General features: G+C 36.7%; 1 protein-coding gene and 1 long non-coding RNA gene across 5 annotated transcripts in view; one reads left to right on the top strand and one right to left on the bottom strand.

The window, feature by feature from the left end:
* The window catches only part of ZBTB10 (zinc finger and BTB domain containing 10), a 32,796-nt gene extending 32,222 nt beyond the window's left edge, over positions 1–574 (bottom strand). The window contains exon 1 of the mRNA XM_077774326.1: positions 476–574. Within this exon, the coding sequence (XP_077630452.1) occupies positions 476–571 (96 nt within the window). The 5' untranslated portion in view covers positions 572–574. The remainder of the gene's footprint in view (positions 1–475) is intronic.
* A 239-nt stretch (positions 575–813) lies between these two features.
* Positions 814–22,944, top strand: part of LOC144240086 (uncharacterized) — a 185,206-nt gene continuing 163,075 nt past the window's right edge. For 3 of the 4 annotated variants that reach the window (XR_013337581.1, XR_013337583.1, XR_013337579.1), the window contains exons 1-4: positions 814–901; positions 2,196–2,302; positions 3,509–3,671; positions 12,156–12,287. This is a non-coding gene — a long non-coding RNA (uncharacterized LOC144240086). Of the gene's footprint in view, positions 902–967; positions 1,006–2,195; positions 2,303–3,508; positions 3,672–12,155; positions 12,288–22,944 lie in introns of those variants that run through there. The other variant, XR_013337580.1, reaches the window with a different exon arrangement.

Below are 22,944 nucleotides of genomic sequence, written 5' to 3'. Positions count from 1 at the left end.
CGGCCGCCGCCGCCCGCCGGGCCGCCGCCCCCGGCCGCCTCCTCGTCCTCCACCCCCGCCCCGCTGTGCTCCGGGCAGCGTCCCGCGCGGAGAAGGGGGCGGGCGGCGGAGAGGTGAGCAGCGAGCCGGGGGCGCGTGGGGCCTGCGAAGTTGAGAGGCGGAGGNNNTGCGGGGCGCCCCTCCGCTGCCCCCTCTTTAAAGCCGCGCGCACACACCGACCCTCCAAACAGATATCCTTCCTCCAGTGCGCCGAGGAGTCTCGACGCCGCCGCCGGCTTCCCAGGCGCTGAGGGCGAGAGGCACGTTAAACTGCTTGGCTCCGCCACATAACGAACCGACAATAAAGCCGGCGGAGCGTTTCCGTCCGACCAGGCCCTGGCGGAGGTCGAATGGCAAATGAACAACGGACCGTGCGCCCACNACAGCTGGCGAGTGTCAGGGGCTGGCCGCCTCCCCGCTGCCCACACGCACCTACCCGCGCCCGGGACGCACATTTTCCTTCTCTCGCCACGAGTTCACCTGGGACTTTGGAAATAACTGTGCGGTGGGAGCTGCGCTCCAGCCTTGTCATTTGCTAGGGGTGGGTGGCGGTGCCCAAGGAAGTGAACTTATTTTGTTCCCTCACAAAGACTGGACCAGGCGGTGCCTTTCACGCGAGGAGGTTACAACCACCGACACCTCCTCGTCTGCAGCATTGTGTGTGCGAGGCAGCACCTCAGGCCCAAGGCAATAATCATTTCACAGAAAATGCACCGCCCCGAGTGTCTTATTGCTGTGATGAAATGGAAATTTAAATAAAAGGTCGAACACGTGCGTTCACTGGGAAGTATTGACAGGGGTGTTACATCACCACCAGCCAATCAGATAACTCCAGTCGTGTTTATACTTCTACAACCACCTTGTGAGTATTACAGTATGTCATAACGTTATAAATATTAGGCAGGGTTTTCCCCAGGAGCGGGGAGGAGTCTGCTCATACCGACGTTGTGTGCGACTCCAAGGACTGTGAGTCTTAAGAAATCATTTTTCAGGCTTATTTTTTAATTGTTTACATTGGATATGGAATTTAGAATGACTGGAAGAACAGATTGAGCTAGAAACGAACCTCATGATCTCGGGCGAGTTTTTCAGAGAGACGTTTTCCAATGTAGAGAACTCCTATTTTTGAAATTTTAATATGCTAGATTTAGCAAATCCTAAACTGTATAGGCTCCTTTTATTATTTTAAAATGTGAAATTTTAAATTATTTTCTTCAAACCTATTTCAGGTTAAAGGTCAGTTACTCTTGGAAAAAGGGAAAAAAGACATTTATATGACAGGGTGCACTTTTTACATTCGTATATGTTAGGATGTGCATAGAGAAAATTTGGAAACACAAACTGCGCTTAGAAATTATCTATGGTTAGAGGCCTTAATCTGCATTAAATATTAATGGGAAATTTTTATGTTTAATAAAGAGCATGTGTTACAATTTTTAGGCCCTCAAGTTTTATGATAATGTTCTTTTGAAATTCCTATTTTTCAAATAAGAAAATTATTGAAAGCTTGGAATATATAATGTGGAATTTGGAATATGGGATGTTTCTCAAGATTAGCTTTATAAAACATTTCCCCAGACATATTATAGAATACCATTAGTATTAATATTTTTCGATGGGTAAATATATGCATGTACATCCAGACTCATATATACTATTGATTGTATAGATTTATTCAAAGCAACTTCCACTTAATTCTCTATAATTTTAGTATCAGTATAAACGAACAGTGTTGTATATAAAACAAAAAAACTTAGTTTTGTCTTTTAGATGAAGTGTAATTTTAATGTAAAGAATGATGCTCTTAAGCTTCCACAAAAAGATGTTGGCTTTGAAGTATTTTTCTAGTAATGATCGTATTATCACCTACCCGTATTGTGACCTTCCCAGGAGTGATCAACAGCTTCAAATTCTGTTATAGATCCTCAGATCAATGTTGTTGTTGGAGGTTTTGTTTGTTTCTTCATTTCATCCTACTTTGTTTTAGTTATCGGAAAGTCTGCGACAGTAGAATCGTGACATTGACCTAATTTGTACCTTGGAGAAAAGAGAATTCTGCCCGCTTGGGTGCCTATACTATGTGCTTCTGTGTAATATATGGAAGAATGCTATAGTAATACTATACTTTGTCCTTAATACATTTTTTTCAATTCTAGGCACTTTGCAAATAAATGCATTGTTTACTGTATTTTAACCACCGGTGCCTCTCCCATAGAAAGAGAGAATCACTGAAGTTAATAGCTTATCTAGGATTAAAATCATGGTAAGTGAAAGTGGGCTTAAGAATTTTTATTTCAACTTTACACATTGTTTTCATTCCAAAACTGTTAAATTAAACCTTTTGCTTCTTTTCATCTTAATATGTTGAGGACATAGTAGGAGTTTATGCTAGTATTATTAATTTTGCTTTCTGGTAGCACTAGGACCACCAAAAATGTTTGAATCCCTACTGGTGTGAGTTGTGTCAGGACTGTATTTTTCTCAGACATGTATCTTACTTTATATTTTGTAAAATCTACCTGTCTTCTGTCTGGAATTATATTTAAGCATGGATTAATTAGGAATGAACTCTAGATTCAAATGGTACAAATAAATGACTTAAATTATAGGACTACTGAACCCCTAATGGCCAAATAGTGTGAGTGTGTAGTGTATGTATGTGTGTGTATGTATTTATATTTTTATTATTTTCCTACATAAATATACAGGTCTTCCTGATATATATATATATGTGTGTGTATATATATATGTATTTATAGATATAGATACAGATATATTAAGGTCTTCCTCTAAACCTTAAGGGAGATGGAATCAGAATCAAAGTTCAAGAGGATAGTAATCACAAATGTCTCAAAACAGCTGTATGAGGGAACTTTGAGTAACACAAGGGGATCTCCTGTTCTGTAAATGGAGTTTTTAAGAATTCCCCCACCCCTTCCACTCTCCTGCTAGCAAGTAGGGATCTGTTCCCCCCTTAGCCCCTACATTTACTGTTGGGGGTTCTACCATATTTAAGGGAATTCCCCCTTATGCTTACCAGGGGAACCCCTCAAGAATGGGGCATTCCCCAACCAATTTATCCCCTAATTTCAGTTTAGGCTCTGTAAAAGGCTGTAGGTTACCTTGATACTGCCTTATTTTAACTGCTGTGAGGCTGACATCCTATACCTGGTTCATCTGATCTTGGATAAACTTGACAGTCAGTTACTGCTTTGGTGGAGGCACTTTGCCTCTTTAGTTCTAGGGACAATGGCCTATGATTCTGTCTGTGGGATTGACATGTGCCATCTAGCAGAATGAAGTACCTGAGAGTGGAGACTATGTGTTATTCACTCTTATGATCCCCTACCCCATCCCCGCTTGGCACATAGTAGGGAATTAGTATATCTTTGTGGAAAAATTTATCTTCCTTTGTAGTTTAATTTGGTAGACAACTTTTTCTCCCGTTTCTTCTTTTTTCTTTCCTTAGCTAAGTAAAAAGCATGATTTTTAAAGGCATTGAAATAATGTTTCCGTTGAATTTACGTTCAAAACGATGATCATAGATATATACAATGGAATATTATTCTGTCCTAAAAAAGAGGGAAATCTTGTCATTTGCAACAACATGAATGAAACTGGAGGACATTAAGGTAAGTGAAATAAGCCAGACACAGAAGGGAAAATATTGCATGATACCACTTCTCTGAAGTATTTAGTCAACTAATAGAAGCAGAAAGTGGAGTAATGGTTGCCAGAGATTGGGGGGAGAGGGAAATGAGAGGTATTAGTCAAAAGGTACAACGTTTCAGTTATATAAGGTGAATAGTCTCAGAGATCTACTTTATAGTATAGTGCCTGTATTTAGCAATACTATACTGTATACTTAAAATTTTGCTAAGAAGGTAGATCTTAAGTGTCTTTATCACAAAAAAGTAAAAATAAAGTGGGCAATAGAAAAGTTTTGAAGGTGATGGATATGTTTATGGTATAGATTGTGGTAATGGTCTCACAGGTATATATTTATCTCCAATTTATATACGTTCAGTAGTGCAGTGGGTGGCCTGGCTGGCTCAGTCAGAAAAGCACGGGACTCTTGATCTCAGGCTCATGAGTTCAAGCCTCATGTTGGGTGTAGAGATGACTAAAAAAAAAAATACACTTAAAAAAATAATAAGAGCTTTAGCAAATATAGGTACAGGTTTTTGTATGTCAGTCACACCCCAAAAAAGGGGTTTAGGCTGAAAAAGCAATGATGTTTATGTAGTTGAATATAAACAATATTATATTATTAACACCATTTTCAATGTAGCATGTAGTGAATTATGAAGAGTTTATACAACTTCCTTTTGAATTAAATCAAGTATTATTATCCTCATTTAACAGGTGAGGAAACTCAAGTACAAAAGGGTTAACCAACTTGCTCAAGGTTATTGGATGAGGCAAACGTCACATTTGTAAGGTTGAAGACAACCTCTAGTCTAAGGCACCCTTAGCGACTAAAATACACATGGTATACTATATCTGTGTAATCATAGCTGCACTAAATTTTAAACTTTTTTCATGCTTTAAACTTGCTCATAGAAAAAAAATAAGAGAAAAGATCACTCATTATTTTCGGTAATCAAAATTAATCACTGTTGCGTAAATACAGTCTTACTTTTCTGTGTCTAGCTAAAATTGTTTTTTGGTGTTTATGAATCAGATCTTAGCATATTTGTGCTTTTAGTTATTAGTATGTTTTAATATGATTAAATATTTTTAGTGTCATTTTAATGGATATACCATAATTGATGTAACCAGTCTTCTGTTATTGAGTTTATCATTGTTTACAGTTTTTTGGTCATTATAAACAATTCTTAAGTGAATATCCTTGAAACTAAAACTTTGTGTCTGTTATGCCTTTAGGATAAATTCTAAAAGGGGAATTTCTTACAAAAGGAAAAAAACATTTCAATAAAGTCATTAGTATCGGGGAGCCTGGGTGGCTCAGTTGGTTAAGGCTCTGATTTTGGCTTAGGTCATGATCTCGTGGTTTGTGAGTTAGAGCCCCATATCAGGCTCTGTGCTGACAGCTCAGAGCCTGGAGCCTGCTTTGGATTCTGTGTCTCATTCTCTCTGTTCCTCCCCTACTTGTGTTGTGTCTCTCAAAAATAAATAAATGTAAAAAAAAATTTTTTTTAAATAAAAGTCATTAGTGTGATTTGTCTTCCAGAAATGCTCATAAAACTATAAAAAGTACCAAAAGAAAATACAAATAGGGAAGTATTTTTATAATATTGGGCAGTGGAAGAGCTAGTTCTAAGTAGAACACAAAATCAAGTCTTTTAAAGAAAAAGACTGATAGGGGCGCCTGGGTGACTGATTCCATTAAGGCTCCTCTGTCATGATCTGGGTTTGTGAGTTTGAGTCCTGTGTCAGGATCTGTGCTACAGCTCAGAGCCTGGAGCCTGCTTAGGATTCTCTCTCTCTCTCTCTCTCTCTCTCTCTCTCTCTCTCCCACTTGCATTCTGTTTGTCTCTCTCAAAAATAAATAAGCATTAAAAAAAATTTTAAAAAACTATATAAGAAGATATGCAAGTGACTAATAAACATATGCGAAGATGTGCAGACTTGACCAGTCACAGGAGTGTAATCACAGAAGTGTGCATAAAAAACAGGAGTGAATAAGTAATTTTTTAATCCATCACAAGTATAGCAAAGTAAATATAATTGGAAATGTACATAGGAACAACTTAACATTAGGCTGGCTATATATATCAAAACAGAAAAAAAAAATGTTTCTTTTTACCCAGCAATTTTCTTTCTAGAAATTTATCCTAGACAGGTTTATTAAGATATCTGTGCAAGGATATTCACTTTAGCACTGTTTATAAGCCTAAATAAAAAACTTGAGCTTCCATCATGTGGGGTTATTTACATACATTATGGCCCACACTTGTAAAGAATTATTGACCAGCCATTAAAAAGGTTAATATGGCATTTTTATAAGTCCAAGTCTTATTGAGTGAAAAAAGCAATATATTAACATATATAATGGGAATAGTTAATTCATCTTATTAATATTTATTGGTAGCCATGGTCTCTAGAATGTATGCATTAAGTTCATACGTGAATACTAGCATGGAGAGATACTAACATGGGACAATAATGATCTCAGTCAGTAGTTGAACTTCAGTTTCTAAAAAACTTTGCTAACACATTTTCTGTACTGCTTTATATTGAGAATATAATTTATATTGGGTGTATAATCCAAAAAAATCAATAAAGCTATTTTCATTTTGGGAGGAAAAATTAACGTCAGAAATCAATGACAGACTTTTTTGCAGAACTTCTGGGAAGGAGTACTGTTCATTTCTCTTTTTCTACACTTACGGTGAACCCATTTTGTTTTGCCCCTAAAACATAAAGACAAAATATTTAAAAGCTGAAAAACAGTGTTTCTTTTCTTAGAAAGTCCCAGTCCCTTTAAAACCTGATTTTTCAGTCTGAAATTTACATGCAAATGTTCAGAGAAGAGTCTATCTCAGTAAACCATACATTCTTGCCCTGCCCTCTAATCCATTCCTACTGTGAAGCCAGTAATCTTTTCAAAATGCAAATCTGATCCTATCACCCCACCCACACTCATGCTTAAAACCCTACAAAGGTTTCAATTATTTTTTGCTTGTCTACATATAAAAACAGTTTGTAAATGCCTGTAAAGTCCAGCAAGATCTAACTGCCTTTCATACTCTAGCATCATCTCATGCCTAGTTCCCCCTCCTGTCTAACACTCTCCTCTAGAAGGTAGCCTTTTTCTGTCCTTCATGTTTGCTTTGATACCTGTCTGGCCTTGGTAGAAGCTGTTGTCTGTCAGTAATGCTTTTCCCTCCTTTCTCCTAATTAACCCACATTCATCTTTCTATCACTTCTTCAGGATAACTTTCCCTAACCACCACCACCCCAACATTCATATATGCTATTGCAGATTCTCCTAGTATTTTTTAACTCTCCTTCACAGCACTTGTCATAATTGTAGTTTTTAAACATTTGTAATTATTTGATTATTGCATGTTCCCCCAATAAACTGAAAACTCCATGAAGCCAAGGACCATTTCTGACTTTGCTCAATACTGTATATCCATCATCTAGAAACAGTGACTGTGACATCGCAGATAATTAGTTAGAATTTGTTGAATGAATCAATATATGAGTATACAAATTTGCAAACACTAAGTATGCACAACCTTGAACTTTCAACAAAAGACTAAACATTGATCAGGATAAACTGCTAGAACAGAAATACAGAAGGCTTTAAGTGTTGATTAATATGTGCATGCTATACAGTGTATGGCATTTCTATAAAGTGTATAGTTGTAAGATTGTTTTGAAGTTTTTAAGAACTAAAGCTAGTAAATAAAAATAATTCCAATCACAAATACTAGGTCGTTAAAAATATAAACAAATGAAATGTTGCTTTATCTTTGAAGTTATGCTTTTAATTAAAAATATTTGAAAATTCAAGGGTACCTGGCTGGCTTATTTGGTAGAACAGGCAACTCTTGATCTCAGGGTTGTGAGTTCAAGTCCCATGTTGGGCATGGAGCATACTTAAAAATTATTTATTCATTTAAAAAATTAAGTGAGGATCATTTTAAAAAAAATTTTTTTTAAGTATTTATTTATTTTGAGAGAGTGTGTGAAAAGTGAAGAAACAAAGAGAGAGAGAATTCCAAGCAGGCTTTGTTCTGCCAGCACAGAGCATGACACAGGGTTTGAACCCATGAACCATGAGATCATGACCCAAGCCAAAACCAAGAGTGGGATGCTCAACCAACTGAGCTACCCGAGTGCCCCTAGGTGGGTATTATTAAAAACATATTTGAAGTTCAGAATTTAATGATAGCTAACCATTTTGTGATTTCAGTTTCTTTGTCTTTTCATTGATCAAAACGCAGAGTGAGTTCACTGTCTTTTGAGAGAGATGAAGTAAAAAGTAAAATGCCTTCTATGTATGACTTGTACAAAAATAGATCATTTTTACAATATGAATTTTTATATTGACTGTAAAGAATGAGAACAATAAAGTAGGAGTACAGGCTTAATAGTTATTTTTATTGAAAACTGAATTAGTAAAACCACATATACATTATCAATTTTTGTAGGAGATCTAGCCCAAATATTTAGTGTACAGATACTGCTTGGTTCACAAATTCATTTCCTTGATAGGTTGATGAATTAGGCTCTGATCAGTAGCCACAAATTTCACACTAATCCACCTCTTTCATAAGTTTACAAATACGACTGGTTTCCCTCAGAAGGACCAGGTGAAAAACATGGAAGAGAGAAAGATGCCAAGGTGCCAAGACCATAGAGGTACAGTGCCAGGGTGCCTTCGTGGTTCAGTCAGTTTTGTCCAGCTCTTGATTTCAGTTCAAGTCAGGATCTCATGGTTCATGAAATTGAGACCCATGTCAGGCTCTGTGCTGACAGCTCAGAGCTTGGGATTCTCTCCATCCCTCCCTGTCTGCCCCTCTCCCTCACCTCTGCTCCAGTGAGCTCTCTCTCTTTCTCTCAAAATAAATAAATATACATTAAAAAAAAAAAAAAGAGGTTCAGTGCTATGAAGAAATGTCCTAGAAGCNAGATTGGAAGCCAGTGAGCAGGGCGGGGGGGTGGGGCAGAGAGAGAGGGAGACACAGAATCCAAAGCAGTCTCCAGTCTCTAAGCTGTCAGCACAGATCCTGACACAGGGCTCAAACTCACGAACCCAGATCATGACCTGAACCAAAGTCTGACACTTAACTTAAGTGAGCCACCCAGGCTCCCCTAAAGCAGGACTTTCTACACAACTTCACATAATAATTTCACAGAGGTCTTAAATTCCAAATATGTTAGGTTCTATCCCCAGAATTTGGAAGTAATGTCAAGGTCAGAAAATACCACACTTTGAAACTAAAGCTAATAAAATTTATATACTTTCAGGTCTAGTCCAGTGCTCTTCATACTGGAGTATGCTCAGCTCTGGAAGATTACAAGGAGTTTCTAAGAACTATGTGACCGACACATAGTTTTTTTTTTTAAAAGAGAATTAGTTGTCAGGCTTTCAACTTCCATATGCACTATTTTTCTCAAACTGAGCTGCTGAAGAACCCGCCCCCACACTGGTTTTCTTTTCCTACCTTCCCCTTGCAAAAACCCTTCTCCACCTTCACCAAAAAACAAAACAAAACAAAAAACCCAAACAAAAACCACATTTTACCCACCCCTAATCTTAACTGTGTCACATTGCTACAGGATGGAAAGGGGCACCAGAGACACAAAGTAAAATGTCCCTAATTACTTGGTAGCTATAGTTGTACACATGGTTTTCAACTTTTCTTTTCAACAAAAATGAAGAAGGACCTAACTACAGTGTCAGCTAATCACTAGGTTTCAAGAATTGATCACTAAGGGGTTTTTTGCATGTAACTTGGAGTTTAAAGGATTTGTGACGTAGTTAAAACAAAACCCCTTCGGTTCCCCTCATCCATAATTTTTTGTGAACAGATATTCTCAGCACGTCTTAAAAAAAAGAAAGGGAATAAAATGTATGACAAACTATTTTTTACCCTAGCAAACAAATTCTTACCAGATGACTTAGTTGGAGAAACTCAGCTAATTAAGAAATATATTTTCAGTAATGTTTATGTCATGTTTAATATCAGTATATTTATGTTGCTTTAACGAAATGTGCACTAGTAATTATAACGGCAACTCGTTTCAGGATAGTTGTACATTTAGGGTTATAGAATTTTTTTTTTTTTTTGAAAGACAGAGAGTGGTGGAGGGGCAGAGAGTGAATGAGACACAGAATCTGAAGTAGGTTCGAGGCTCTGAACTGTCAGCACAGAGCCTGACACAGGGCTCCAACCCACAGACGGTGAGATCATGACCTGAGTCGAAGTTGGACGCTCAACCGACTGAGCCACCCAGGCACTCCAGTTATAGAAATTTTTGAAATTAAATTTCAATTGATAACAGACTTCTGAGCATAAATGTCATATTATAAAACTGTGTGGAAGTGAAATGGAAGCAAAGGAATAATGTAAATTTTCTAACAGTTCATATATTTTTAAATGAATGATGGTGAATATCAAATAATTATAGTATATAGATTCCATCAAATGAATTTCCTTCCTCCCTTCCTTTCTTTTTTTAAGTAAGCTTCACACCCAGCTCAGAGCCCACTGAGGAGCTTGATCTCAGGATTCTGATATCAAGACCTGAGCTGAGATGAAGAGTCAAATGCTTAACCTACTGAGCCATTCAGGTACCCCTGAATGGATTATTTTAAGAAGATATTTTATTTTGTAATGTCAATGTCTATAACATGCCAGAAATGACATTCATTATAATAATTTGATTTTACAATGAAAATATCTCAAATGCTACCTTAGAAATGTATGAAAGGGTACCTAGTATTTCACAATTATTTTGAGGAGGACATTGATCTAGTTCAGTGTTTCCCAAATGCTATTTTTTTACCAGTTGGAAATGAAATGAAAAAAAAAATCTAGAAAATTTTTCATAAAGTTAAATTTGTTCAATTTAAAAGACTATTATTTTAAATTATATCCATTCTCATGGTTTAGAGTTAAGATATATTTTAAAATTATGATGTTAATAGATGGTAGCTTTATTTTTAATGGTTTTTGCTTCATTGCTTTCTAAAATGTTTTTAAAAAGTTATTTTTACTGACTCAATAATTCAAAACCCTGAGAGAACCACTGGTCTAGTAGAATATAAATAGGAATGTTTATTTTATAAAACAGAATATTTTGGAATTATTGAGGAATGGAGGTATTCAGTTTGCTGCCTAGTTTAGTGGACATAACCAACAAGCATTTTAAAGACATTTTTTGAGTTTCTACTATGTACCGAACACCAGGATTTAGTAGATAAATGATTGTCCCAACCCCCAAGCAACTCCTATTTCAGTGAGGGAGAAGAACATGTAAAATTAACAGTTATATTGGTTAAGTGTTGATAGAGATAAGTACAAATTGATGTGGGAACATGGAGGATAGAATGATTATTGCTGGTTTTAAAAATGAATTGCAGAGGCACCTGGGTGGCTCAGTCGGTTAAGTGTCCGACTTCAGCTCAGGTCATGATCTCACTCACAGTTTGTGGGTTCGAGCCCTGCATCGGGCTCTGTGCTGACAGGTCAGAGCCTGGAGCCTGCTTCAGATTCTGAAGCAGAACCTCTCTCTCTGCCCCTCCCCGACTCATGCTCTGTTTCTGTCTCCATAATAAATAGACATTAAAAAAAAATTAAAAAGAAATTGAATTGCTAGAGAATATAGAGGAAAACAGGAATTTTACCAAAATATAAGGAAATTTATCCTAGAAGTAAGAACATTTTAAGTAGTTCGAGTGTTTTCGGACTCTAGAAATGCTTGAGGTGAGATCTGAAAAGAAAGAAGGGGGAGAGATCAATACAAAATTTGTTTTTTCTCCTGAAAGCAATGGGAAGACTGAAAGATTTTTTTAAGCAAGGAAATGACTAAATCAGATACTTCGTAATAATATCTAATTCCTAATTAGAGGCTCATTCAATCACCTGATATTTAATTTGGCCTCCTATGTAGATTCATCCACCAGAAAGAAACTCTATTAGTAAGCAAGGTAAGTTCTCCTTCCAGATAAATGTCCTACTGAGAAATAATGAATTGGCAATCTATTCTGAATTGATTTGAGATAGCATCCAAAATCTAACATATTTTAAATATAGTGAACAAGCCCAGTTTGGGGATGCCCAAACCTGAGTTGCAGATCTGAGACACTATTGATCAACAAATTATTTCTACTTCTTAAGTCCTGCTTAAAAACCTAGTGGGAATTCTGAAGACTTTCTCTATAGTAACCTAAAAATTGTGTATCTATCAGCCTCCCAGGTATACTGAGAATTCAGTAGTCGTGATGGAAATAACTTCATAAAAGATGTTAATGATAATTTAAAAATCTTTAACACAACTTCCAGGAATGAAGACGAAGCTCTTCCAAACATTTGCGGTCAACTAATAAAAATTTGCTTCGAACTTTGATACATTACTCTTGCAAACAAGAGCCATAAAGAATGACTGTGTCCCTCTACCTCTGTTCTCAAAAGGAGTGGGCCGGACAGTGTGGGTGGAGAAGGAAAAACAGAAGCACCTTTGGAGAAACTGCTCAAAGTAGTCGCACTACTTACAGTGGCTCAGCAGAGTCTTCTGTATGAACAAAGACAGTCAGCAGGAGTGAGGTAAGTTGTTTTCCTTTTGGTGAAATGAGAATCAGTTCATTAATTTTGGCTTGATAAGTTTTTTGGCTGCTCTGAGATATATTCCCCTAGGCCAGTCACAGGCAGTGTTGTACTGTGCAAAGTTATTATGCCTCACTGGGCAGTGGAACAATTAGGCTCACTGAACAAGTACAATTCAGGTCCAGCCTACTTTTTTTCTTCTGTTTAAGTAACCTGACCTAACAACCGTGGGATTCTGTTGTTGACTCTTAAATATTTCATGATTTTCAGGTTTGCTCAAGAGACACAAATGATCAATTGATGATTCAGAGACTTCTTCCTGCTCACATGCTCAGTGTTACATTAGTTAATACATTAATGTCTACAAAGATATCCACAAAATGATAGGCATATAATTTTACTGTAGAGTATTTCTTGTGAGTCTTGGGAAGATTACCTAATATCTTTAGTCCCTGGTTTTCTCATTTCTAAAATGGAATTAATAATAGAAAGGTAGTAACCTTTCTAGTCTGTTGTGAAAATTTAATGAAAGTATATATGTAAGGCACTTAGATCAGTGCCTAGCAAATATAAACCAACAGATTAATTTATTCAGTTTTGCAAACACTGAATGCCAGGTAGTAGAGATAAGTACTAGAGATAAAATGGTGAGTGAGAATAAACAGTCTTGCTCTCATGAAGCTTACAATCTAATGGAGGAAGTTGACAATCAATCACAAAAACAAATGGAAAGAAGAAAGAGAAGAAGGAGAATGGGCTTTTAGAAATAGAAAGATTAGACTTGGATTTTGAGGGTGATCAGAGAAGATTTCTCTGGGAAAGCGGCATCTGAAAGATGCTTGTTAACATGGTAAAGTGGAGAGATGGCTTTCCAGTCTGCGCGGAGGCCTGCAGAACAATGTGTCCTCACAGGTGTGAAGGACAGAAAGCAATCCTGAGTGCCTGAAGCAGTTGAGGAAGGGAAGCAGGATGTGAGAGAAGGTGGATTTGAGATGAATGGATGTGATGCATTGAATAGCAGCTTTAAGTGTGTCGTCTTGATAAGAACAATGGGAAATGGCTAACGGGCTTTTGAATGAGGTAGGAGGAAGGGACAGCATGAATACCGGGATCAGATTTGGATTTTGAGATCATTTTGGCTATAGAAAATGGATAAGAAGGGGACCAAAGGATATAGAGAATATTATAAGAGATGATGAAAACGTGGACTCAGCTAATAATGGTAAAGTTGGAGAGAACTGGACAAATTTAAGAAATATTTAGGAGGGAAAGCTTGTATAAATTGGTGATGGCTTAGATATGGGAATTAAAAAAGAGCAAAGTGTGGAGGATGACTCTTAAGTGTTCGCCATTCACTGAAACAGGTAACCTCAGAAGAGCAAAATTTGGGAGTAAAGTTATGAATTCATGCTTTGGAAATTTTATTTTGAGGTTCTTTTGAGATATTTAAGAGGAGATGTTAAGTAGGCCAGAGCTCATAGGATATGTATGTATTCGTGTATTTACATCCACACACACACACATACATATATGTCATCTGCTGAGTAGGTGGTGACTTTTTCACCTATAAAATGAGCACACTACCTGCCTCATAGGAATGTTGTGAGAAATGAGTTCAAGAGGCTGTACATAAAGTGCCTAAGTGTATATCAATAATTCTGAGGGGCTAAGAGATCCGAGGAAAAGGCACTGGTACAGTAATGGGAAAGTGGGATGGAAATGGCTGGTATGGTGATGGGAGAGCGGGATGGAAATGCTGGAGGAAATGCTGCAAGAAGTGTCAGAGGAGCTGCAGCCTGAAGCCAGTGTGATAAACACAATAGTGTTTATACCACTTTTGAAGGTTGATCACTAGATTCTGTTGGCAAGCTACTTAGGTGTTTTCTAAATGAGAAATTACTGAATCTGAGGTCTGGAAAGGCTGTTATTAATATTAACTACAACATTATTCAAGGCAAGTTTTCATGGAAATTCATGAGCATTTACTCATGGTTACTAGTCCAATGTGGTAAGGTCAATGAAAAATTCCTGGAACTGAAGTTGAACTACAGAAAGAAGGGAATAAGTGTGTTCCAGGAGGAGTGAAGAATACAGAGACTTAAAAAAGCACAGATCTGTAAAGCAGAGTGGGATGAAAGGGGATGATACTGGAGAGGTTAAGGGACCGAATGATGGAAAGCAAGTAAATGATGGCATCTGTCAGAAAATTGTAAACAGAGAAATGATTGGACTTGCTTTTTAAAATTTATGTATTTATTTATATACTTAAATCTTTTGTTTACTTATTTATTTTGAGAGAGAGAACACGTGTGCACACGTGTGAGAAGGGCAGAGAGAAAGAGAGAGAGAGAGAGAGAGGGAGAGAGAATATCCCAAGCAGGCCCTGTGCTGACAGAGCCTGACATAGGGCTTAATCCCACAAACCTGTGAGATCATGACCTGAGCCGAAACCAAGGTTCAGACCATCATATAGACCAGAGAATGGAATTGAAGACTGGAGACACAGGGTTTTCAGTTATGATAGTAGAACAAGTAAAAGATAGAAACCTGATGTCCAGGAGGCCATTTGGAAAGTAGTCTGGATTAGAGATACAGAGGATTAGATATATAGATACATGTTTGGTGATTATCAGTTTATACTAGGTCATTTAAATCATAGTAAATGAAATAAATTAAGGACAAGATATAAAGGGAAAAGAGATGAAGAATTTGAAAAGCACCCTGTGAAACAACATCATTTAAGGAATAGGTAAAATAAGAGGATCCTGGGGTGCCTGGGTGTCTTATTTGGTTAAGCGTCCGACTCTTGATTTTGGCTCAGGTTATGATCTCACACTTAGTGAGATCAATCCCCCTGTAGGGCTCTGTACTGACAGCATTGAGACTGCTTGGAATTCTCTTTCTGCCCCTCCCCTGCTCGCACATGTGTGTTCTCTCTCTCTCTCTCTCTCTCTCTCAAAATGAATAAATAGATTAATAAGAGGATCCTGAGGTCTCCTATCCAATGATTTTTATTCTTAAAAGTTCTTTCTTAGGTCTACTTAGATAGATATATCATGCTGTAATCAAAGTCTGTTTCTTGTGTCCACTCTCCAGTTGAGATAGAAAGCAGCTGTTCATCATCTTGTGTATAACAGCCCTTCCTGTGCTTGAATACTGTTATTAAGAAACCTGGTAGTCTTCTCTAACTTAGGCTAAATAATTTCTAGCTCCCATTTTCCCAACCCTTTAATCATCTCTGTGACTCTCCAATCCCTTCCACTTTCTCCACATCCTTCTTTAACTGTGGAGCCCATTACTAGGTGTGCTTTTGAGATTCACTTTGAGGATTAAGGAAGAATTCTCTTAAATTTTTTATATGGTCACTTTATGTATCCTAGTGCTATGCTTGGATTTGTTCCATATCAAATACAGGATTTCTAGTAAATCAGCTATTTTGGCTATTTATGTCTAACCAGCTAAATTTTTGTATTTATTAATATTAAATCCCTGTTGATTGTGACATTTCAAAGAGATTATTCTCAGCACCTTTAGGTGATTGAATGAAATCAGTTTATCTGCCCTAGTCTCAGTTTGGGTAGGAAGTAAAAGCTCTGTACTCCATGTACTTGCATAGGGTGACATAGATGAAGCATATGTTCTTTTTCATCTCCCCTTTCTTGGTTAAACTGTAGAGTCAGATTAAACGGTCAATGCAAAGGATCCTCACATGTCTATTTCCCCTACTCCACTGTGAGCTCCTTGAAGAAGGAACACAGTTCTGGTTATCTTTATATTCTCAGTTCGCTTTTTTATCTCAAGGAAAATCACATTTGATGCCTGCCTTAAATCAAGTGTGGAAAAGGACGGTCCTGACCAGCAGTGGTACTCACATTCCATCTTGCTCGTCAACTCCAAATGATTGGTAGTAATTTAATTATTGCTGAGCAATGTGATTAGAAGGATTCTGAAGCAGGGTCCTAGATCATCAACAAAGTTGTGTCAAATTAGAATTGTCGAAACTTAGACCTGTGAACTGCTCTATCAAATTGTTTACCTTGGACATGGGACATAGGAGAGGAGGCACAGGTAGCCTATATTTGCCATTAAAAGCAACAGGAGCTATGGCTTCATTGCTAAACAGTGCCTTGGTCCCAGACAAGTAACGGACTGCTTCTGTGAGAAAGAAAATAGCACTTTGTTCGGTTTATAGATCATAGTGAAAACAACAGAAAATCTCAGAGGTCATGGGTCTACTTAAAAAAAGACAAACAAAACTATTCACCCACTCATTTTGCCCAATTGCATAAGGCCTGTCTTTAGTAGCTCTTGGAAAGTGTGTCAGTGCTAATCTGCATGGTTGCCACACATGATTCTGAAATGTCATTGTAAGAGTTTTATTTATGTTCTTTTCTTGAAGCCTGCTCAGAAAATAGTTTTGATTTCACTTAACATTCCACAAAAATAATAGAGTTGCTTTTAACTAATCAAAGTATTCAGATGCTATTTTAAAAGTTCCATAAGAAATCAATATGTTGGGGGTTAATGTTGAGCCACTGGAATGTAAGAAATATTCCTGAAGAATTGTCAATACATTTCATTTTAGATACTTTGCTTATCTTTGTTGTTGTTCTGCACTTCTTCGTTTAACATAAGTGTCCATGTCTAGACTCTGAAGACAGCCTCAAAGATACATAAATTAATGATGAATCAAACACATTGATCTACTCATGGTAGGTACTGGATCTAAAGTCCACAGTTAAAAGTGGAGATAAGCACTCTAAAAGTATAATTTCACAGTGAGTCAAGAGGGGAAAATTCTCGCTACATTCTGAGTTGCTTGATCCATTGACATGGTTTTAACTGCCATTTGGTAATGATATCAAGTCTATAGCTATACGTCAAAACATTCTGCAGAGCGCTTTGACTGCTACGTGTATGTTTCACTTACACCTCAAACTCAAATCTAAGGTTACTGAAGTCATTACTTCCTGTGAAGCCTACTCATTCTCCTGTATTCTCTGTCGTATTTGGTATGGCACTATGCTTCACCATTGTCTTTAACTCTTCCATTTTCTGTATGTCCCACATTCAATCAATTACCAACTCTTATGCAATTTACCTCCTAATTAGTTCTTGAATCCTTTTCCTACCCCCAATGCTGCTATCACTGTCCTAGTGAAGGCTCTCATCATCTCTCCTTCTGAATACTATGACATCCTCTTAACTAGACTTCTAGTCTCTGGTCTGGCCCTGTCTATATCTTACTATTTTGTTTTCCTATGTAAACATTTCAGTAAATCATCATTGTTTGTGAGATAAAGTTCAAGCTCCTTAATATGGAATTCAGTAATTCTATGATCTGGCCTCCATCTGGCTTTCTATTTTAATCTCTTAATCATTTCCCTCCGCTTCTTTCTTTCACACTTTGGTCTCTAGCAGTGGTGCTATTTCTATCTGGAACACCATTCTTCTTTCTACCCTCTTTCTCATCATTTAATTAATTACTAATTATTCTTTAATAAAACCTACCTCAATTATCATCTCTTACTAGAAAGTCTTTTCTGTCTACCTACTGACCTACACACACACACACACACACACACACACACACACACACACACACACCCACCTCTTTATGCCTTTGTAATACCCAGGATCCCTCCTATCGTTGCCCTTACCACATTATATTAATATGCCTAGGCGTGGATTTGTCTGTACCACCACCATGAACTGTCTAAAGGAATATTGCGTCATATTTACTTTTGTATCCATGACACACTAACATAGTCTTAGTTTTTCTGTAGATGATGATTGAAAAAATGAGTGTATTATTAACAGTGTATGCAATAGAATACAATTAGAAGCAATATCATCAACTTGAATTTGCAATGCATTATACTGATACAGTTAGCATAAAATAGAGTGACTAAGCAAGGACAGTAACTCTCCTTTATACTTTTAAGTCCCCTAAAAATCACTGAAGTCTGTCATTCAAATGAATATAGCAAATATGAATGATTATCTTTAGTGCTAAATTATCATAAATGACTAAGTAGTATATTTAAATGTTGCTAACTAGTCAGAATTGTTAAATAACACACTTCTAAATGAAAGTCTATATATTAGACCAAAAAAAAAAAAATTTCCTGGGGAAGAACATTCACCTCTTAGAAGGAAAATCTGCAAAAATGCATGGCTGTTACTCAAAGCACAGGACAATTAGAGTCATCAATATTATAGAAATAAAAAGAATGGCTAGTTATACCCTATTCTTTCCTTTATTGCCGGTTTTCAATAAAATACATCATTTGAGTTCTAAAAGTATATATTTTTTCTCTCAATGTTATTTCCATTTTGAAAGAAAAAATTTAACTATAATCCATAATATTTTTATTTTACCTAAATTATCTCCTACACCTCCTGGCCCCTAGCCACCACCCTAGAATTTTAGGATTCTAAATAAAATGAACAGGATAACAATTTACTACTTGGAGAGATCTCAGAATCTAGGCCTTCTTTTGATTCGTAACTTTCTCCATTTATTCTCTCAGGTTAATTATTTTCCCTGCTAGCATGTTTTATGGTCGTGTGTGTTTGTTAAATTGTCTACAAATATACTTATATAACAAGTTTATTGAAAACCCTTAAATATTACAAGACAACTACAATTTTTCTTTTTTTCTTTTTAAAGACAACTACAATTTTAAGGTCAGTTAGATTTCAGTTTTGAAATGTTTACTCATATTTTTGTTTTTAAAAAGAAAATCCTGAAAATACTTCTTTCCTTAATTTGGAGTACCTGGTGAATTTTAACAATTCCTTCTTTGAATGTTTTCGTTATTGTGCATTCTATTTTTCCTAGAAAATACGTTCTTCATATTTTGCTTACTGAAAATGCAAGCATATGACCATGACTAAAATATCATGGGTGATGTCGGGTGAATGTTACTGCTCTCAGAGATTTCAGTGAGGTCATACTAAGAAGTTGCAGGAGCCGCACTTGCTCTATTAGAGCTCTTTGTTGTCCCATTTAATTTTTACCGTAGATAAATTTAAAATGAGATCATTTCATGTAAAATTTAGTTTTCATATCTCAGGGACAATCTTAGTAAAATGTGTCTCTTTCTTGAACTTTCTTGAAACAAAAAGATGCTCTCTGTCTTCTTAAATATGTACAATTATGCCTTTGGTGCCACATTCTAAAGAGCCTGTGCCTGCTTTCTAAAGGATATCAGTGTTTTTAACCCTCATTCTCTTTCAGTTTGATGGAGTCAAAATTCTTTATGGATTCAAGAATTTCACATAGGGAAAATTTAAAAAATATATAACAACAACAGATGAAAAGAAAAAACTATAAAAATAAAACAAAATAATAATTTCACATAGGTTTTTTTTTAAACTAACTTTTACAGTCAGAATAATAGTTCCATGACTCTCAAAGATTCTTAATAGATATGTGTTGAATGAATTAACAAAGCAACCAATCAGTGACATATAGAGGATGATGTGCTTTAAAATTTTCTGAGTAATCTTTTAAATATGTAATAGTGGACATCTATTGTTTTGTCTACCAAGCGATTGTTCTTCTAGGATAGCCCCACCCTTGATTCCTAAGGAGGTTGTGGGGGAGGCAAGTTCCCATGGCATTGCTGGACATAGTGGTGGACCCTTGAAACAAGCTAGGCCAATGAATCCCAAGCTTTTGAAACTTTTGTTCTAGAAAATAAGGTCAATTACTTTCTAATGGTGGAAATTACAAGACATAAAGTCTGGCAGGTGTTAGTGGTAGCTTAGCAGTCTAAATGTTGGCTCTGAACTTAAAGAAACATCCAGTGGCCAAAGATGGGACAATATGAGCATCAATAAAAATAGTAAATGCAATGGATTGAAACAATCAAATACATTAGAATCTGTGAGCTCATAATGCCACCAAAAATTACTAATTGGTTACCTTTTGCCATGGAATCAACTCATTATTTTGAATACTAGTTAAAAAAGGAGAATAATTGAGGCTGTATGTTGCCTTCCTTGAATTTATTACACATTAGGATAGCTAAATAGTTAATGAAGAAAATTTTTCTCTCTAGGACTATTCAAGCTAATCAGCAGAGAAGGAATGATAGAATAGATTACACTCAACTGCATGCGCCATAATGAGCCATGTGATACAATATCTACTAGCCATACTTAGTCATTGAGCACTTGAAATGGGGCTGGTCCAAAATGGGATGTGTTATAACCAGTGGTATACTGGTATATGTTTAATAACTGGTTCTCTGAGGTGGAAAATACCCTGCGTTGTGATGTTTTCTGTGGTGTAAATACTACCACCATAGCCAATTTGGAGCTACCAGTGGAATGTCCTGAATGTAGAGTTGGGATGAGATGCTCACAGTCAGCTCTCATTGGCCAGGGCAAGCCGACTGTAACAGCGACCAACTATGAGTGGAAGAAATTACACCAGACTTTGAAAAAATTAGTATGAAAATAAGAATATAAAATGTCATTATATTTTTAGTAAGTGTCAAAATGATAGTATTTTGGACATATTGAGTTAAATAAAATATATTATTAAAATTGTTTTCACTTTTTTAAAAAATAGGGGAACTATAACATTTAAAATTACATTTGTGGCTCATATTATGTTTATCTTGGGCAGTGCTGCTGTGGACATTTATCATTGCTGACTACCAACATATCAGCCTGCTTAAGATTCTCTCTCTCTCTCTCTCTCTCTGCCCCTCACACTCATGCTTTCTTTCTCATAAAGAAAACTAAAGTATAAGAATTCTTTGTCTTTTGCAAGGGATGTTAATAGGTGTCATGTCGTGTACTATTCCACTGTATTTTATTTTTTATGAGAGAGAGAGAGCATGAGCGGGGTCAGGGAGAGAGGCAGAGGATGAGAGAGAGAGAGGGAGAGAGAGAGAATCTTAAGCAGACTCCCCACTCAGTTTGGAGCCCAACACAGGGCTCAGTCTCACAAACCCTCAAAATTATGACCTGAGCTGAAATCGAGAATTGGTTGCTCAACCAACTGAGCCACCTAGGTACCCTTGTATTTTTATTTTTTTTTTTTAGAATGAGAATATTATTCTTGGTCACTGTCACCAAAAGTTATTTCTGAATTCTCATTTTACTTTAGTTCTCTATGTCTTATGCCATCTGTCAATTTCTACTTCAAATATAATTATCTAGATCTTATCTAACCTAAAAAAGTATAGGCCCTTAAAAAGAGAGAAAGAGGCTTAAGAGATATGGCAATCATGTGTAATGTTTGGATACCATTTGGATCCCAAAACAAATTAACCACCTGTAGAAAAAAAGTTATGAAACAACTAGAAATTTTAACAAGGACTGGATATTTGATGATATCAAGAAAGTGTTGTTAATTGTTAGGTCTAATATTAGTGTTGCCATTTATGTTAAAATTTCTCCTTCAGATATATGCACTGAAATAGTTACGGATGAAATGAAATTAAGGGATTTCCTTCAAAATAATCCAGTGCCAATGGGGAGTAATTGATAGGGGTATACATGAAACCAAAGTGAGTGTAAGTTGATGACTGTTATAGCCAGTGTGTGTGTGTGTGTGTGTGTGTGTGTGTGTTCCTAGATTGTCATAGCTGGATTAGTCCATGCATGGGATTAATTGTACTAGTTTTTCCACTTTTGTGTATCTTTAGAATATTCCATAATAAAAAGTTAATGGGCCCTGGCAATCGATGGGTAGGATTTGAATCCTGGCTGTGCCCTTAAATTCATGACCTTGAACATCTTACTCACGGTCATCATCCTCATCCATAAAATGAAAATGTTAGTTATATCTACTTCGTAGGTTATGAAAATTAAAGTAATTAATATAAAAGGAAGGAAGTAGAAGTGTAAAGGAATAGAGACTTGAGACTGTAGGGACTGATGTGATTCAAGTTCCTGGGTTCGATTCACCATATTACTCTCTTTAGGTCCCATAAAACACTCCAGAATCTTCCTAATCAATTCTCCTTTTTTCTAAAACAGGTTAAAATTTGTATCTCTACTTCTTGCAGCTAAAACAGTGCCAGCTGATAGAGAAACATATACTTTAATAGTCTATGAATTTGAAGTTTGTTGTGTGTCTGCTGGGAGCAGCCTGTCTGATTGGTTATTTTTCTGGAGTTGCTACTTGGGCTCCCGGATGGTAGCCTCTCAGTTTGGGTAGGGTATTTGATGGAGTTTTTTGGTGGTTTTTAGTTTGTTTCTCGGTTTTATTTTTTTTTAATATTTTTTAATGTTTATTTCCGAGAGAGAAAAACAGGGTGTGAGTGGGGGAGGGTCAGAGAGAGACGGAAACACAGAATCCCAAGCAGGCTCCAGGCTCCAAACTGTCAGCACAGAGCCAGACGCGGGGCTTGAATTCACAAGACATGAGATCATGACCCGAGCCGAAGTCAGACACCCATCCGACTGAGCCACCCATGTGCCCCTCTCTGTTTGTTCTCAGAGACTGAGTGTAAGCAGGGAAGAGAGGCAGAGGGAAAGAAAGAGCATCTTAAGCAGCTTTCACAATCAGTGAAGAGCCTCACCTGAGCTGAAATCAAGAGTTGTAGGCTATCAAGGCACCCCAGTATTTGATAGGTCCTCCTTTTGTTATCTATCTAGTTTGTTTGTTAATTTTTTTAAGTTTATTTATTTA

This window comes from Crocuta crocuta, unplaced genomic scaffold (assembly GCF_008692635.1).
Source record: "Crocuta crocuta isolate KB4526 unplaced genomic scaffold, BGI_CrCroc_1.0 scaffold81, whole genome shotgun sequence".
NCBI lineage: Eukaryota > Metazoa > Chordata > Mammalia > Carnivora > Hyaenidae > Crocuta > Crocuta crocuta.
This window is presented reverse-complemented; position numbering and strand designations above follow the sequence as displayed.